The sequence below is a fragment of the Macaca nemestrina genome, chromosome 2 (assembly GCF_043159975.1).
Source record: "Macaca nemestrina isolate mMacNem1 chromosome 2, mMacNem.hap1, whole genome shotgun sequence".
NCBI lineage: Eukaryota > Metazoa > Chordata > Mammalia > Primates > Cercopithecidae > Macaca > Macaca nemestrina.
This window is the reverse complement of record NC_092126.1, coordinates 45,072,992-45,092,212: the sequence shown is the minus strand read 5'-3', so window position 1 is coordinate 45,092,212 and position 19,221 is coordinate 45,072,992. Positions and strand designations below refer to the sequence as shown.

Here is a 19,221-nt window from a genome sequence, read left to right as displayed (position 1 = left end):
TTTTTTTAAGAGACAGGGTCTTGCTCTGTCACCCAGGCTGGAGTGCAGTGGCATGGTCACGGCTCACTGCAGCCTGCAGCCTTGACCTCCCAGGCTCAAGTGATCCTCCCACCTCAGCCTCTTGAGTAGCTGGGAGCATAGTATGTGCCACTACACCCAGCTGATTTTTAAATTTTTTGTAGAGAGGGATCTCACTTTGTTGCCCAGGCTAGTCTTGAACTCCTAGATTCAAGTGATCCTCCCACCTTGGCCTCCCCAAGTGTTGGGATTACAGGTATGAGCCATCACTCCTGGCCTGCAATGTGTTTTTAAGCCTATCTTGGTAACATATAATGGTCTACAAAATCTGAAAGAGACTTGTTATTTTGTAACAATTCTGGAAATTATTTTAGATTTAAATTATTTACAGGCTAAGTGCAGTGGTTCGCTCCTTTAACCCCAGCACTTCGGGAGAGCCAAAACAGGTGGATTGCCTGAGCTCAGGTGTTCGAGACCAGTCTGGGCAACATGATGAAGCCCTATCTCTACAAAAAATACAAAAATTAGCCAGGCATGATGGTGCATACCTGTGGTCCCAGCTACTTGGGAGGCTGAAGTGGGAGGATCCCTTGAACCAGGGAGGTCAGGGCTGCATGCTGCAGTGAGCTGTGATCGTGCCACTGCACTCTAGCCTGGGTGACAGAGCAAGACCCTCTCTCCTATGTGACATCTATTAAATATAAAGTAAATTTTGATTTCTAAGTATTCATTTTAATTTCCTAAGATTTTGTGTGCTATACATACTTAAATATGAAACATTAACATTGTAAGATAACTTAGGATTCTTTGTGGCATATTATTTGTTGGCAATATTTTTACAGTACAACCTTGACATTTAATGTTAAATTAGGTATTGTATACTCTTGTCCTTCAGCTTTCATAGATAATCTGCATCATCTTTGTAAGCATCTTGATTTTAGAGAAGATGAAACAGATGTAAAAGCAGTTCTTGGAACTTTATTAAATTTAATGGAAGATCCAGACAAAGATGTTAGAGTGGCTTTTAGTGGAAATATCAAGCATATATTGGAATCCTTGGACTCTGAAGATGGATTTATAAAGGAGGTTGATAATTTTTGTTCTTAACAGTTAGATTACATCAGCCTAGCTCTAAAAATTTCTTTAACCAGTTGATTTTATTATTCTAGCTTTTTGTCTTAAGAATGAAGGAAGCATATACACATGCCCAAATATCAAGAGATTATGAGCTGAAGGATACCTTGATTCTTACAACAGGGGATATTGGAAGGTATACTTGGCAGCATTTGTATTCTTCCTTATTTATTTTGGCCATTCTCGTTTTTTATTTGCTTGCTGTTAAAAATGGTGATATGATATTTGTGAAATTATAGACAAAATGTGAGTCAACATGAATGTTTTCTTAGATTTCCATTTGTTTCTGGGATATTGGAGATAAGTGTGTGTGTGTGTGTGTGTGTGTGTGTGTGTATTCATATGTATGTTGTTTTTAATTTTAGGGCCGCAAAAGGAGATTTGGTACCTTTTGCACTCTTGCACTTATTGCATTGTTTGTTATCCAAGTCAGCATCTGTCTCTGGAGCAGCATACACAGAAATTAGAGCTCTGGTTGCAGCTAAAAGTGTTAAACTGCAAAATTTTTTCAGCCAGTATAAGAAACCCATTTGTCAGGTAAGAGTGAGCATTTGTCTTGATTATAGGCAACAGCGGTACTTTTTAAGAGTTACAAAAAAGAAGAATATTTATATATGTTTTATTTTGCTTGCTTTTCTTTTTTCTTCACTTTTATTTTAAGTTCAGGGGTATATTACGTGTGTACAGGTTTGCTACATAGGTAAACATGTGCCATGGAGGTTTGCTGCACAGGTCATCTCATCACCTAGGTATAAGCCCAGCATCCATTAGCTATTATTTGTGATACTCTCCCTTCCTCCACCCCCCTGACAGGCCCCAGTGTGTGTTGTTCCCTCAGTGTGTCCATGTGTTCTCATCATTCAGCTCCTACTTATAAGTGAGAACGTGTGGTGTTTGGTTTTCTGTTCCTGTGTTAGTTTGCTGAGGATAATGGCTTCCAATTCCATTAATGTCCCTGCAAAGGACATGATCTTGTTCCTTTTTGTGGCTGTATAGTATTCCATGGTATATATGTACCACATTTTCTTTATCCAGTCTATCATTGATGGACATTTAGGTTAACTCCATGATTTTGCTTTTTTTTTTTTTTTTTTTGAGATGGAATTTTGCTCTGTTGTCCAGGCTGCAGTGCAATGATACAATCTCAGTTCAATGCAACCTTCACCTCCCAGGTTCAAGGGATTCTCCTGCCTCAGCCTCCCTAGTAACTGGTATTATAGGTGCCTGCCACCACGCCTGGCTAATTTTTGTATTTTTAGTAGAGATGAGGTGTCACCATGTTGGCCAGGTTGGTCTCGAACTCCTAACCTCAAGCAATCCACCTGTCTCAGCCTCCCAAAATGCTAGGATTACAGGCATGAGCCAAGGCACCTGGCCAACTTTACTATTGTAAATGGTGCTGCAGTGAACCTACATGTGCATGTATCTTTATTACAGAATGATTTATGTTCCTTTGGATATATACCCAGTAGCGGGATTGCTGGGTCAAATGGTATTTCTGCCTCTGGGTCTTTGAGGAATTGCCACACTGTCTTCCACAATGGTTTAACTAATTTACACTCCCGCCAACAGTATAAAAGCATTCCTTTTTCTCTGAAACCTTGCCAGTGTCTGTTTTTTGACTTTTTAATAATAGCCATACTGACTGGCGTGAGATGGTATCTCATTGTAGTTTTGACCAGTGATGTTGAGCTTTTTTTCATGTTCGTTGGCTGGCTGCATGTATGTCTTCTTTGGAGAAGAGTCTGTTTATGTCCTTTGCCTACTTTTTAATGGGGTTGTTTTTTTCATGTACATTTGTTTAAGTTCTTTGTAGACTCTGCATATTAGACCTCTGTCAGATGAATAGATTGCAGAAATTTTCTCCCATTCTGTAAGTTGTCTGTCCACTCTGATGATAGTTTATTTTACTGTGCAGAAGCTCTTGAGTTTAAATAGATCCTATTTGTCAATTTTTGCTTTTATTGAAATTGCTTTTGGCATTTTTGTGATGGAATCTTTGTCTGTGCCTATATCCTGAGGGATTGCCTAGATTTTCTTGTAGGATTTTTATAGTTTTGAGTTTCACATTTAAGTCTTTAATCCATCTTGAGTTAATTTTTGTATATGGTATGAGGAAGCGGTCCAGTTTCAATTTTCTGCATATGGCTAGTCAGTTCTCCAAACCATTTATTAAATAGAGAATCCTTTCCCCGTTGCTTGTTTTCATCAGGTTAATCAAAGATTGGATGGTTGTAGATGTGTCATCGAATTTCTGAGTTATCTAATCTGTTCCATTTGCTTTTTAAAAGTTTTATTTTATTTTTTATTTTAAATATTTCTTAGAGACCAAGTTTTACTCTGTTGTCCAGGCAACATACAGTGATCATGGAGTGGCGTGATCATAACTCATTGAAGCCTCTAACTCCTGGGCTTAGAGATCTTCCCACTTTAGCCTCCTGAGTAGCTGGGTCTACTGGTGTGCGCCACCACACCTAGCTATTTATCTATCTATTTATTTATTTATTTATTTATTTATTTATTTATTTATAGAGATGGGGTTTTAGAGAGAGCAGCTGTATTTTGCCCAGGCTGCTCTTTAACTCCTGGCCTCAAATGATCCTCCCACCTCTGCCTCTGCAAGTGCTGGGATTACTGTCATGAGCCACTGTGCCTGGTTTTAAAAAGAAAGCATTGTGCTTGCTTTAAAAAATTATTGTTAAGACTGGACGTGGTGACTCATTTCCTGAATTCTCAGCACTATGGGAGGCCAAGGTGGGCGAATCACCTGAGGTCAGGAGTTTGAGACTAGCCTGGCTAGCATGGTGAAACCCCATCTCTACTAAAAATACAAAAATTAACCAGGCATGGGGATGAGCACCTGTAATCCCAGCTACTCAGGAGGCTGAGGCAGAAGAATCGCCTGAACCCAGGAGGTGGCCGTTACAGTGAGCCGAGATCGCACCACTGTGCTCCAGCCTGGGTGACAGAGCGAGACTCTGTCTAAAAGAAAAAAAATAAATAATTGTTAAAAAGGATGTATTTAGTTTATTTAATAGAACTGAAATCTTGCCATTTTTATATTTTAGGATATTGGTCTGAAGATACAGGTTATAAATGGGAGAGGAAGAAAATCATCTTATAATGATGTATACCCTTTTTAGTGATAGTAAACTCTTTTACGCCTTGATACTATGTTATATGACACTTTGTTTTAAATATATTCAATTAATGGCTGAAAAGTTAGGTTATGCTAAAATATTGAATTTATTTGTGGTATAATCCTTAGCATGATATTCAAGTTTTTTAACTAGGCCTGATTATGTCATCTGTAAAAGGCAGGTTGTGACATACTCTGCCTCATTAAGGTTGTTATAAAAATTGAATGAACCAATTCAGATAATGTAGAATACTATTTGATACTGCCCTCTATGGTAGCTTAAAAAGTATTAGTTAAAATTTCTTCTTTGTGTGAAAACTAACAATAAAATGGTTTTTGCTCTAGTTTTTGGTAGAATCCCTTCACTCTAGTCAGATGACAGCACTTCCGAGTACTCCATGCCAGAATGCTGACATGCGAAAACAAGATGTGGCTCACCAAAGAGAAATGGCTTTAAATACCTTGTCTGAAATTGCCAACGTTTTCGACTTTCCTGATCTTAATCGTTTTCTTACTGTAAGTTGCAACATATAGTTCACTTGAGGTTTGCAATTCAGTATTTTGTTCATGCCGTTCTAGATTTTGACTTTGATACTAGATTATTGCTTACACTGTAAAACTTAAGTTTAAATGGATTTGAGTCATTGTTCTTTATGGTTAGCTGTCCTGAAAAGTTAGTACTAATTGAATAATGCTAATCAATTCAGTTAGCTATTTGAGCCCTTATGTCTTTGGTGCTATGATTTTTTCCATTGGTAATTTGAAGTCTAATATGATCATTTCTACTCGTAAGGCGTTGGAATAATAAAGTATAAAATTGTAGTGGTATAAATGATCTACTATGACATATTTTATAGTATGGAGTGGTTTAGGAAGCCTTTGAAAAGTCATTGGGTTCAGAAAAAAAATGTTCTACCACTTCAGTTTAGAAAAAAAAAAAAGAAATTGGTGCTGAGGTTTACAAATGATAAAATAGATTATCTTTTAACCTTTTCACAAAGGCAAAGTTTATTGTTACTCTTAATTAATAAATTATAATAGCAATTCATGCAGAATATTTCCCTACAGCATTACTATAGTTTAGCAAACATAAATTGCTTATAAATTGGTCAAATACTGGAAGGAAATATGTTAGTATGTGGGGAGGACCACAAAGACATTCATACATTTTCATTCACTCATTCTACTCTGGGAATCGAAAAGCAAAGATATTTATTATAACATTATCCAAGTAGCAAAAGAAAACAAAAGCAAAACTCTGAGTAGAAACGAAATGTCTTAATTTTAGGTAGGTGGATATTATGTAACCATTAACATCATAAATTATTATAACATTGAGGAAACTACCTTATACTATTATAACAATCTTATAATGTTAATATTAAGTTGAAAGGTAAAGTAGAAGTACCATATAAGTGTCTCTGAGGGCAGAACTTGGCTCTTGTTCACTATCACATCTCCAGTGCTTAGGATAGTAACTGACATGTGTGCTTAGGATAGTAACTGACATGTAATAAGTACATGTAGAATGAATAAATGCAAGTCCATTTCTCTTATCTTTGGATTTTGTATATATTTTATTAAAAATGTCTTAAAGGAATAGACAAAAATGAATTGTTGCAGTATTGGGATGGTCTGTGTGTTAAAAGATTTTTTTATATATGTTACAACATCAACTCTTAAATTTAAAAAATGTCTTTAAAAATTGCATTTATGGTTACTCTTGCTTATTCTTTAAATACAAGTTCAAGTAATACATTAGACTTGTAATTTCTACCTCAGAGCATGAGTATATTTTAACACATACTCCTGAAAAATTATCTTTTTTACTTTTCCATTTGCTTATTTATTGTCTGTTTCTCTACCTTTTTACAATGTAAGATCTGTGCCATCAGGTACCTTGCCTATTTTGTTTACTGCTATGTGCAGTGCCTGAATCATAGCAAATTGCCCAGTAAATATTATTTGAGTGAATAAATGGTAAATCTGAATTCAAATACAAGTCCTACATGGACTCCAAATATGTGTGGCATTTAAAAATATTTTTGCACATAGCTTATGTGAATATTTTTTTCAGCCAGACAAGTGTACTTTTTGGTAATTGTTGCATTCTTTTTCAGAGGACATTACAAGTTCTACTACCCGATCTTGCTGCCAAAGCAAGCCCTGCAGCTTCTGCTCTCATTCGAACTTTAGGAAAACAATTAAATGTCAATCGTAGAGAGATTTTAATAAACAACTTCAAATATATTTTTTCTCATTTGGTCTGTTCTTGTTCCAAAGATGAATTAGAACGTGCCCTTCATTATCTGAAGGTAATTGAATATTTCTATATATTTTACTTTTTTATATAAATTAGCATTATAGGAAAGATGTAACATTCTTCTAGGAAGGAGGGTGAGTAAATTATAGCCTGTCCTAGAAGAATGTAAGTTTAAGTGTTGTTAAATAATCTTTGTCCTGAGACTATATTAAATAGAATTCTCCTCTTGTTTTCTTTGATCATTTCACCGTAATGGGATATGATAGACATCCTTTTATAGGAGAGGTTCTCAGCCTATTTCATTATAGTACTTTTCAGTTGATTGGAGTTATAAGTTGACTGATGATACACACTTAATTATGTACATAGGAAGAGGCAATCACCTTCAAATGCAGTATAATGTCTGTGTTTAGTTTAGTTACTTGGTGTTCTGATTACAATTTGGTCCAGTTTTTTGGTAGGTTTTACGTTTAAAATTATAACCTGTGCTGTTTTTTTTGGTGTCATATTAACAAAATATCTCTCAGGAATAAAACTACATGGGAACAGGAAAACTATGAGAAATATGCATATAACGTTACTGTTTTCTCTGATGTTAATTTACTTCATTTGTTTCATAGTATATGCCAACAGCACATCTCTTTCCACATGAGAGTTAGTGAATATCAAATATATTTATTCATCTTGATAAAGTATAATACAACTGTATATTGCAGAGATAGAATGATAATAATAAGTGTTTATGGAGTATTTACTACATGTCAGAAATTGAGCTAAACAATTGATATGGATCATTTCATGTAATCCTCACAATTACCCAATGAGATAAAGGTCCTATTCATATTTTATTTATTTATTTTGTGATGGAGTTTTGCTCTGTTGCCCAGGCTAGAGTGCAGTGGCGCGATCTCAGCTCACTGCAACCTCCACCTCCTGGGTTCAAGCGATTCTCCTGCCTCAGCCTCCTGAGTAGCTGGGATTACAGTTGTCTGCCACCAGGCCTAGCTAATTTTTGTATTTTTAGTAGAGGTGGGGTTTTGCCATGTTGGCCAGGCTGATCTCCAACTCCTGGCCACAGGTGATCCACCTGCCTTGGCCTCCCAAAGTGCTGGAATTACAGGTGTGAACCAACGCACCCAGCCAAAGGTACTATTTTTGGTTTTGTTTCATGGATAAGGAACTAAGGCAGAGAGAGGTTAGATTAGGTAACTTATCCAAGTCAGCATATCTGATAAATGACAGCTAGAATTTAAACTAAAACAATCTGAACAGAAAGACTGCTATAAGCCACTATACTACATTTCCTGCCAGGGTTATGTGTCCCCAGTAATGAGTTGATGATATTATAAGACCTTAGAGAAAACTAGGACTTGCTTTTTAATATTTTATTTCTATATAAAGTTGGATCACTTCACTTCATTAAATATAATCCATGGGAGACCTACCAGGATAGAATAAGATTAGAATCTTTTCCAATGCCTTTTCTTAATACCATTAGTAAATCCTGTCATCTGGTCTAGAGCTCCTGATGTACTAATAGCATGTTAAAATCAGTATACTTATTTCCAGGATGTTAGTATGAAGAAAAAACCTTTTTTTAAAACATGTCTTTGGGTTAGAATGAAACAGAAATTGAACTGGGGAGCCTGTTGAGACAAGATTTCCAAGGATTGCATAATGAATTATTGCTGCGTATTGGAGAACACTATCAACAGGTTTTCAATGGTTTGTCAATACTTGCCTCATTTGCATCCAGTGATGATCCGTATCAGGGCCCAAGAGATATCATATCACCTGAACTGATGGTAAGGAATATGTTCTATGAGGTTTTCTTGTTTGTTTTTCTTCCCTTTGCAGCTTGATTATGAAATTGAAGAAACCGTATTTTTGATCATTTTCTGGCTGCTAGCAATTTGTTTAAATTTTAAGTTGGTATTTTTATTTTGAAAAGGTTGATTGAAATTGCATGGTCACATGCACAAGATCATGAACACAAGATCATGTTTATTTTCTTACAGAATTATCACAACTTTGTTTACATATTTACATATTTAGGCTATTAACAACATATATTAGCGTTGGAAAATGTAGACTTTTAAGTGTTTTGAGTAGATTTTATTTTTTCACGGAATAAAAATGTTGAAGTTTATTTTTCTTTACTACTTTTAAATTACGTGTATATTAGAATATGTTTGTAGCTCTCCTCTCACCCTGCCCCTCCAACTACTCTTTCCTTAGCTCAACAAATGAAACTTTTCAATTCTAACTGTAGTTTAATCCATTGTTGGATAGAAGGGAAGTTAGGAAATACGTTCTCTATTTTAAATCTTTCTCTACCATAAATTTGTATTTGAAATCACTTTACTGTTTATCTTAAAAAAATATATAAATCCTCAGAATTGAATTATTATTTTTTCTTTCAACTGCCTTCATTCCTGTAAGAGACTTAAAGGACTATTGGCAAAATATTTTAACCCATTTATGCCAGAGGTTGCAAATTTTTTTTTTGTGAAAAATCAGACCTTGGTGATGACCTTGAGCAGTAGGATATAAATAACTTCCACAAGCTTGCCGTTCCAATAATGGAATGCTAGGCATCAGTTCATTAAGAGAGATTTTTATCTCTGGTTTCTCATTTCCCATTCTAGTCTGGCTCTTTTCTCACTATTCTATGAAATTCGTTTTTTCAGGATCACCAACAGTCTTCTTGGCTATTAAATCTCATAGTCACTTCTCTGTCCTATCTTATTCAACCTTTCAGTATCATTCAATACAATTGGCCATCCTTTCCTACGTGGCATCTGTGATACCACATTGTCTTGATTTTTCTTTTTTGCTTCACCGTTCACTCATGTTTAGGCTTCTTTACTGGCTTTTCCCCTGTAAACTATCTACTTTATCCTCTAAATGTTAGAATAACTCAGGACTATGTAACTGGCTGTTTTTCTTCAGTCATCATTCTCTCCTTTAATGATCTTCTTTGATCTTTTTCTTTAATATGAGTTATATTTTGGGAATTTTTAGTTGAAATTTCAGTCCAGACTGCCCCTGAGCTTGGTTTATATAGGTTAGTTTCTGGGAGGATACAGATGGCATACACACAAACATTTACACAGAAATAGTTTAACAAAGGGGCTACTTTTAGTGACGTGGCAAGGTTAAGGGAACCAGCAAGGAATGTTAAGGAACCCAGGTACTATAAACAGCAGAAAACTTAATCCCCCCACTTAGTTCTGGGAAAGGGGAAGAAGTAGTGTTACTAGAACCTGATTGAGAGCCAGAACCTTGAGGGGAGTCCTCTCATTGTAGAGGAATGTAGCCACTGCCAGAACTACCTCAAACCACAGAGCAGGAAATATGAAAACCATACTCTGTCCTCCTACCCTCTGTTCTAGTGGTATTTCCTGCTGACTGAATTCAGTGGAAAGCCAGAGGGCAAGGGATCCTAAGTAATGCGGTCTGGTCAGTGTCCCAGGTACGGAGAAGGGCAGAAGGTGGCAAAGAATAGACCTGAGGATGAGCGAGGATGGCAAACAGATATTCACCTTTTCATCATCTCTACTCTCATGTCTTATAGGCATCTCAAACAATTCCAAATATAATATGTTCATTAGACATCTTTATTTTCCCTTTCTAACCTGTTTTTCTCCCATTCTTTCCCATCTCAGTAATGGTACCATCTACCTAGTTGCATGAGTCAAAACCTGAGAAGCATTTGTGAGCCTTCCATTTCCTTTATCCTTTTATAATCAAACAATGGGCAAATGCTATCAAGTCTTTCCAAAATATATCTTTTTCATTTCTGCCACCACCACCCTTACACAAATAACCATCATCTTTCTTGGGACAACTGTGAACGCCTCCTAATGATTCTGTCCTTTCATTCTTCCCTCTCTACAATTAATTATTTATACAGCCTTTGGAGTGCTCTTTTTACAAACTCATATCATTCCCCTGATTAAATTCCTTCTATGATTTTCATTGCCTTTAACATAAAATAAAATCTGTAAGGCCATACATGATCTGCCTACCTTTCTACTCTCACATGGTACAACCCATTTCTTCCTTTCTCCCTGTATTTCAACATGGTTTCCTTTGTGTTTCTTAAACATGCCAAAGTTTTTCCTGCTTCGAGACCTAGGATGGTCTGTCTACTTGGAATAATATCCTGGATCTTTCTCATTCTTTAGATTTCAAGAGTTTCCCAAATACCCTGTCTCAACTCCCTTACCACATTTCTTGTCTATCACAGGATCGTGTTTATTTTCTTATAGCATTATCACAACTTTGTTTACATACTTACTTATTTAGTGTCTTCCGTTCATACTAGTCTACCATGTAAGCTAATGAGAGAGAATGACTGCTTATCTTGTACACCTGTACCCAGCACAGGATTCTAGGCATATGTAATAAGTATTTGGTGATAGATAATATATTGGTAGATAGATAAAGTAAATAATTGTTTGAGTGCAAGAAGTTTAATATTGGAATGTTAACATAGATTATGTGATCCTTATCTGCTTTTTATTTAAGCAATATAGGCTGGAACCATACAATTAGTGAATTGTGGCTTACTATGCCAAAGTTGACTCTCAATCTAAATCAGAAGTTTGCAGAACAAAATGCAATTTTAGGCATTAAACACCAGATGATTTCCGGTGCTAGGCAAGATAAAGATTTATCCTGACATCTAATCTGGAGAGACTTGTAGGATACCTCACTCCTCTCTATTATATGATAGCACACACCCTCCTACCCTTTTCTTGGTAATGCATGGAACCTGAAGATACCTAAATCAGATGCCTCAACATCAAGCAGTGCAACTTTCTTATAGAGTTCAAAATGCTTTAGTTGCTACTCATTCCCAGCTCTTTTTTTTTTTTTTTTTTTGGCTCCTTTCTTCTGTCTGTACATAAAGACATGAAACAGAAGAATATTCTTTACAGAGTGGTCACATTCTCAGTTTGTAATAATATGAACAAATTGATTTAATACTTAACCATATACTAAGTCCTTAGTGAATGATATCTTTTTTTTTTTGGAAGCAGGGTTTTGCTCTGTCATCCAGGCTGGACTGCAGTGGCACAATCTCAGCTCACTGCAACCTCTGCCTCTGGCGCTTAAGCGATCTTCCCACCTCAGCCTCCTGAGTAGCTGGGACCACAGGTGTGTGCCACCATGTCTGGCTAATTTTTTTGTAGAAACGCCATGTTACCCAGGCTGATCTCAAACTCCTGAGCTCATGTAATCCACTTGCCTCAGCCTCCCAAATTGCTAGTATTATAGGGGTGAGCCACCGCACCTGGCCAATAAATAGTATCTTATTTAGCCTTTACAACAGCTCTATGCAGTAGGTGGTTTTATTGTTCACATTTTACAGACTTGGAAGAATTAAGTAACTTATAGATGATCGCACATTAGGAAGTGTCAAAATTAAGATTCAAACCTAGATTTGGCTGACTTAAAGCCCATGCCCACTCCTCCAGGACCGTCTCTTAAGAAAGTATTAACTCAGCTGAGCAGTGGCTTATGCCTGTAATCCCAGCACTCTGGGAGGCCAAAGCAGGAGGATGGCTTGAGCCCAGGAGTTTGAGACCAGCCTGGGCAACATGGCGAAACCCCATCTCTACAAAAAATGCAAAAAATTAGCTGGGCATGGTGGTGCATGCCTGTAGTTACAGGGACTCAGGAGGCTGAGCTGGGAGGATTGGTTGAGTCTAGGAGGTTGAGGCTGCAGTGAGTTGTGATTGTGCCACGCGCTTCAGCCTAGGTGACCGAGACCCTGTCGCGAGAGAGGGAGATCAAGAGAGGAAGAAAAGAAGAGAAGAGAAAAAAAAAAGACAAAGGAGGAAAGAAAGAAGTAGGAAGGAAGGAAGGAACTCTAAGAAAAAAGAAAAAGGAGGAAAGAAAAAAAAAGAAGGAGGGAGGGAGAAAGGAAGGAATGAAGGAAAGAACCCTGTTTAAGAAAAAGAGGAAGAAAGAAGAAAGAGAGAGGAAGGAAGCAAATGAAGGAGGAATGGAAGAGAAGGAGGGAGGAAGGGAAGGAGGGAGGAAGGAAGGGAAGAGGGGAGGAAGGAAGGGACGGACGGAGGGAGGGAGGGAGGGAGAGAGGGAGGAAGGGAGGGAAGAAGGAAGGAAAGGAAGGAAAGAAGGAAGGAAGGAAGGAACTAAGAAAGGAATTCTGTTTACTTCAGGAAACCTAAAGTGTCATGGATGATGATATCTAGCCTGCAGCTTTTGATGCCCATAGTCTTGTGCCTCTTTTCCCCTATTACTTCTGGGGATATTATCCCCTATGTCAGATCATTTTTCTGGTGGGATACCCTTTCCTTAATCGTACTTTTCTACCTTAGCTCTAAATGTCATAGAATAAGGACAGTCCCTTTCCTTTCTCTATTCTTTTCTTTCTTCTTTTCCTCTCCACTCCACATCCTGAAATGAATCAGATCCTGAGGATCCCACCCCAGCTCACTCCATGATTAAAAAACTTACCATTTTCTCCTTGTACTATACGTTTAATCATATTTTTTCAAGGTGACTATAAATCATTTCATTAGTTTCTTTAAATACTACGTGTGAAGATACATGTTTTTGGAGAAACTTAATTCACCAAGTCTTTATTTCCAATATGCTAATCTAGTTAAGTAAAATATAAATGACATTAATTAAATAATTAAAATGTCAACTTAAGAAATTCAATCTGTATAAAGCTTACATATTATCTGTTTTTATTTCTTAGGCTGATTATTTACAACCCAAATTGTTGGGCATTTTGGCTTTTTTTAACATGCAGTTACTGAGCTCTAGTGTTGGCATTGAAGATAAGAAAATGGTAAGTGGTGATAGTTGAGTTCCAAAGTGCTAAGATAGAATTCATATAGAATATAGATAAATTCTGCATCTAGCTACAAACGTTGAAAGATGAGAAATAATCAAACATGACATTCTCTATTGCTGAAGAACTTACATAAGCTTTTTGGGAATCTTAAAAATTGGAATTGTATTCGTTTCATTTCTTTAGTTTAGGAGGGATAGAACACCCAACCCAAAGTGACTAAAAGGAATTTGTGGCTGTGTTACTAAAAGCGTAAGGATAATGTAGCTTTGGGCATAACTTGATTTTGGACTCAAAAAAGTTCTCAGAGTCAGTCTTTTGGCTCAGATTCACCTGGATTGGCTCTGTACTTAAGAGCCAGGTAATGACCTCAATGGCTTCAAGCTCACGTCATCACAACATCTAGTCCAGCATTTGAAGAAAGAGACTAGCAATCACTGAAAACTCAAACAAAAGTTGCATCATTGAGTCTCCTTGGTTTAGATTGATCTAGTGTGGGTCATGGCCCATAGTGTTTTTGAACACCAGAAATCTTAGGTTATTATAATGTAAAGCAACTTTATGTTTAAATGCTTGTGCCACAATGAAGTTTCATTATGACTGCTGCAATAGTTGGCCACCATTGGAAATTTTTGTCCTAAAGATTGGAGTAAAATTTTAGATATTGATAGAATTTCCCTTTCTGTTGCTTTCCACCTCTGCAGTCCGTAAGATTACAATAAAAACAAACAAACAAACAAAAAACACCTATGAATGGAAGCTTTTCTTTCAGTGTATACTACTCCCTTCCTCTTTTTTTTTTAATAATCTTAAGGAGTCAAGAAAGACATATGATACCATATTAAAGTCTGCAAATTTCAGCAACCAATGCCTGTTCTTTTGGTGTCAACTAGTAAATTTAATCCCCCAACCAACTACTATTCTATCTACATGGCTGCTTTCTTGTTATTTCTCCAATTGCTATCCTAAGTGAGAGAATCACCTTGAATCTAAGAAAACTAGAGTTTGTCTTGTAAACCATAAAGAGCTTGCATGTTTTGGCATATAAAGTCAACCAGAGAGTTTCTTTACCCCTTCATTATAAACTGGAGCTGCTGGTAACAGGTCTGGTTCTGTGTTTTTCATGTGTTTCATTTTCTGAGTATATCATTAATTATTTGCTAAATTCAGGACATCTTGAATTTAATATCATTAGGACAAAAATTTCCTTAACTATTGATCACTATGAAGTATTCCATTTACTTCAAAAATTTTTATATGGTCTCAAATTAAAATGATTTTAATTCAGCTTGTTTTATGTACGCATATGGCAGTTTGGGATAGATATGAAAGAAATTAAACAATATGCATTATACCTTTAATACATTAGAAATTTTACCATTCTAGACAAATATTGGGCCAAAATAACAAATCACCTTCAAGGGAAAAAACAAAACAAAAAAGAACTCAACTTGTATTTTTCACATTTATAATTCCCACATAAGACATAAGCAATTGGACGAAACAAACTGGCCAACATTGATTCGATCTTTTGTGTTATCTGAGAATAGATGGCCCCTGATATTGGATGGGAAGCACTTGTCCTTAGGGCTCATCTGCTTCTGGCAGCATGTTTGTAAGCTTTACTCTGAAGTGCTACTTAACTCTATAGGCCTTGAACAGTTTGATGTCTTTGATGAAGTTAATGGGACCCAAACATGTCAGTTCTGTGAGGGTGAAGATGATGACCACACTGAGAACTGGCCTTCGATTCAAGGATGATTTTCCTGAATTGTGTTGCAGGTAAATGACTGCCTGAGTTAATTATTATTATTATTATTTTTTTTTTTTTTTGCATTTTCCAGTAGCACTAACTTGAATTCTTATCTCTTTGAAGGAAATTGGGTTCAAGTAATAAATAAAGACTATTTGTATTGAAATAGTCTATTTCAATAGTCTATTTCAATACAAATAGAAAGACTATTTGTATTGAAAACAGAACATATTTACTTCTTTTAAAACATTTTACCATGAAAGTCTTTTAACATACTGGGAAATAGAAGAGTTATCAATGAACCTCAATACCTGTTTCCCAACCTTGGCAGTTATCAACATTGCTAGTTTTTTCTAATCCGCTTCTACCTTTTTGATTGTTAGTTGGGGTATATTACAGAAGATCCAAGAATCACATCATTGTACTTGTAAATACTTTAGATGTATCTAATGGATGAGGGCATCTAAAAAATAACCTTCATGAATTGTTATACTTAGCAGGATTAATAGAAATATCTAATCTAAAACTCAGTCCTTATTCACATTTCCTCCAGTTGTCTCAAAGGTGTTTTTCCCAAAGATATTGTATATCATGTTGTAGATGCCATTTCCCAGAGATGTTTGTATGTATCATTGTTTCTTGAGTTAGACATAAATGAAGTTTACGTACATGTATTTGGTTGCCTGGCTCCTTAAGTGCCTCTTGTAAACAACCTCATCCCTTAAATTCCCTACCCACACATTTTACTTATTTTAGGCTGTTAAGATTTTAGGATGTGGGATTTGACGAATAGCTAATTTAACTTTTCCCTCTATCTTTTCTTTCATCCCTGTTTTTTCTATAAATGGGCACCTAGATATAGATGCTGGATTAGATTTAGGTTCAATTTATTATTATAACATGCCTCATAGGTGAGGCTTTGTGCTTCCCTTGTGGCACAGTATGAGCCACATAATAACATCTAGTTGTCCACTTTTAGTAGTGGTAAGATTAGACAGTAGGTTTTATCAACCTGAATCCCTTTATTATAAAATTCCTCATTAATCTTTCATCTGATGATTTTAGCATTTAATTAATGATCATTGCCTAAGTCCATTATTTCATTACAGTTGATAAAATAGTGATTTTCTAATTTTATTATTCCTTCTATATTTACTAGGTGGGATTATTCTAAAAATTCCTCATAAGATTTGCCTAGCCGGGCATGATTGTACATATCTGTAGTCCCAGCTGCTTAGGAAGGTGAGGCAGAAGGATCACTTGAGTTTGAGTCTAGCTTGGGCAACATAGCAGGACCTTGTCTTTAAAAACAAAACAACTGTAGTTCATGTAGGAAAAGCAGTTCATAATTACTTGAATATTTCCTTTTAGTTAATCAATTTAGGAATATAGGTTTGTGCTGTAGCAACCTCCAGTGAAGTTTTTCTTCTTTTATAATATCATTTTGATTACATAGATTTTTATAAGTTTGATTTTTATCCATTAAAATCACTAGCCTTTTTTATTGCTGAAATTGTCCCATCTTAAGCAAGTAGAAATCCTTTCAAGTTGGCATCTATGAGTTTTGATATGACCTCCATTAATCTCTTATAGATTTTCTGCTTTTGGGCATGACAAGATGACCCGGGCTCATCTTGAACATTTCCTGCCCCTGACTTAAAATTAGCGATTTCTTCAAGGAACCCTAGCTCGGGTTCCTTTGAGCCCAGATTAATTCCCAGTATAGGCACTCATTGGGCCTACTGTCATTGCTTCTAAGTCTTAAGTGAATATAGCTACTAGAAAATTTTTATAAAGAGAAAAAGATTTTGAGTTTATATGTATATATATATATATGTATATTTCCAATACAATAAAGATCACATAGTTTTGACTTAACTCTTGTTTTACATTATATTTCTTTCCGGTTATTCTGTCTTTGTTCCTAATGACTTATATTATACATTTATGTAATTTTTCTTTCTGTATACATATATATGTCTTTAAAGTGACAATTTCAATATTACTACAAACAGTAAGACTGCTGAGTGCAGTTTAAGCTTCTTGGAGGCTCTTTTTGTCAATAAAATATATCCTGTTAGAGATGTATAGTCAGAATATGTTTTAAAATCATGTGAAGTAATTATTTTCTGTGTGCATGTGCTACCAACTTAATATTTAGTTATGTTCACTTGTTTCAGTTTGTTTAAAATTTTTAAGGGTTGCTTTTCCCCTCTATTTTATTTAATTTAAAAATTATATAAAACATTTGCATAGTCCCAAATTCAAATCTGTGTAACAAATTATAGTCAGAAATCTAGATTCCAGTTTTGACCTCTACAGATATCTATTTTTATTAATTTTTGTGTATCCACTCTTTGTAAAAGAATAAGCAAATGCACACACATACTTTTTTTTTTTGTATTAATTCTGCCCCAAACACTGTTTTTCCCCTTGCTTTTTTGACTTCATATAATTTGGATATCACTTTATTTGAATATATAGCACTGATCTTTGCTTTAAAGCTGCCTTTTAATCTATTGTTTGTATATATCGTGTGTCTTCAATTAATAACTAATTGATAGAGCTTTACAAATAATAAAACTAATTGGACTTCATTTCTATTTGTTTTTTCACATAGAGCTTGGGACTGCTTTGTTCGTTGCCTGGATCATGCTTGTCTGGGCTCCCTTCTCAGTCATGTAATAGTAGCTTTGTTACCTCTTATACACATCCAGCCTAAAGAAACTGCAGCTATCTTTCACTACCTCATAATTGAAAACAGGTATTGTAACTGAAATTAAAGTAAAATAATAACTTTTTAAACTGTATTTTTATGTCTCAAGGTATTAAAATTACCAATGGTAATGTGGAACTGTCACTTTTTTGAATTTCAGGGTTCATCAGTAACAAAAGTAATTGGCATGTAATTACATATTGACATGATGCTATTTCAGTTGTGGCATTGCTTCTATTATAATTATTTCTAAAACTCACTAATTAATAGGTCAGCAGTTAAAAATTATTTTTCATTAATTCTGTAAGTGTGAAACCTAATTTACCTTTGTTTTCACAGTCAAAAGGCAGATAGTTGAATAGCATGAGAAAGGTTAGGCGAAATACCTACTTCCTGCAGCTTACCTTAGTTGAAATCTTTATTACTTCATTGCATTAAGCTTTGAACTAGCCTCTCTTCCTTTAAGCTTTTATCACTTTTCTTGATGTTACTAGAACTGTGTTTTAAAAATATCTCTTTATTGGTGTCATTCCGGCATACAAAGGCATTCTGAGATTCTCCATTTCCTAATTGACAAATTCCAAATTACTTAGCCTGATATTGAAGGCTTTCTAAAAATCTGGCCACAGACTATTTCTTACTATCTTCCCCCATAATTTTTCAAAACAGGCATTAGGCTATAGCCAATGTGGACTACTGTTGACAGAACATACATCATTCTTTCCCATTTGTATTTTTGATTCAGGCTGCTTTGTAGACGGGGATGTCTTTCTATATATTTAATTTTTTTCCTGTGATTTTACTTAACGTTGTATATAATCATTCCTTTGCTTGTGAAAAGTTGGGTTTGAAGTACTCCTTATTTACCTACTCACCCATAAGCTATTGCTGGTCCCTTTAGTCAGTTGCAGTAACTATCTAATTAGGGAGAAGTCATAGAAGAAGGAAAAGTTAATGTGTTTTTATTTAATTAAAATACTTTTGTTTTTGATATTTTGTGCATGATAAAACAACAAAATCACTAAGTTAGATTTTGGGACTACTTTTCAAGTACCTTTAAAATTTGTTTTGTACATAGTCATATCTTTGCTGTTTATTACAGAAGTGTCATTTCTCTACCTTTTTCATAATCATAAGAAAAATCCCAACCAGGCATGGTGGCTCATGCCAACAATACCAACACTTTGGGAAGACAAGGCAGGAGCATTGCTTGAGGCCAGGAGCCTGGGCAACATAGTGAGAACCCCACGTCTACAAAAAATACAGAAACATTAAAAAAAAAAAAAGACCCTTCGGGAGGCTGAGGCAGGCGGATCACGAGGTCAGGAGATCGAGATCATCCTGGCTGACATGGTGAAACTCT

At 35.6% G+C, this 19,221-nt stretch overlaps 1 protein-coding gene across 2 annotated transcripts in view; it reads left to right on the top strand.

Moving 5' to 3' along the window:
- LOC105469998 (ATR serine/threonine kinase) overlaps nucleotides 1–19,221 on the top strand; it is a 121,371-nt gene that overhangs the window by 23,375 nt on the left and 78,775 nt on the right. For both annotated transcript variants that reach the window (XM_011721684.2, XM_071091057.1), the window contains exons 11-19: nucleotides 914–1,104; nucleotides 1,188–1,288; nucleotides 1,518–1,689; nucleotides 4,637–4,807; nucleotides 6,412–6,606; nucleotides 8,174–8,359; nucleotides 13,294–13,386; nucleotides 15,041–15,171; nucleotides 17,763–17,906. In XM_011721684.2, the coding sequence (XP_011719986.1) occupies nucleotides 914–1,104; nucleotides 1,188–1,288; nucleotides 1,518–1,689; nucleotides 4,637–4,807; nucleotides 6,412–6,606; nucleotides 8,174–8,359; nucleotides 13,294–13,386; nucleotides 15,041–15,171; nucleotides 17,763–17,906 (1,384 nt within the window). The remainder of the gene's footprint in view (nucleotides 1–913; nucleotides 1,105–1,187; nucleotides 1,289–1,517; nucleotides 1,690–4,636; nucleotides 4,808–6,411; nucleotides 6,607–8,173; nucleotides 8,360–13,293; nucleotides 13,387–15,040; nucleotides 15,172–17,762; nucleotides 17,907–19,221) is intronic.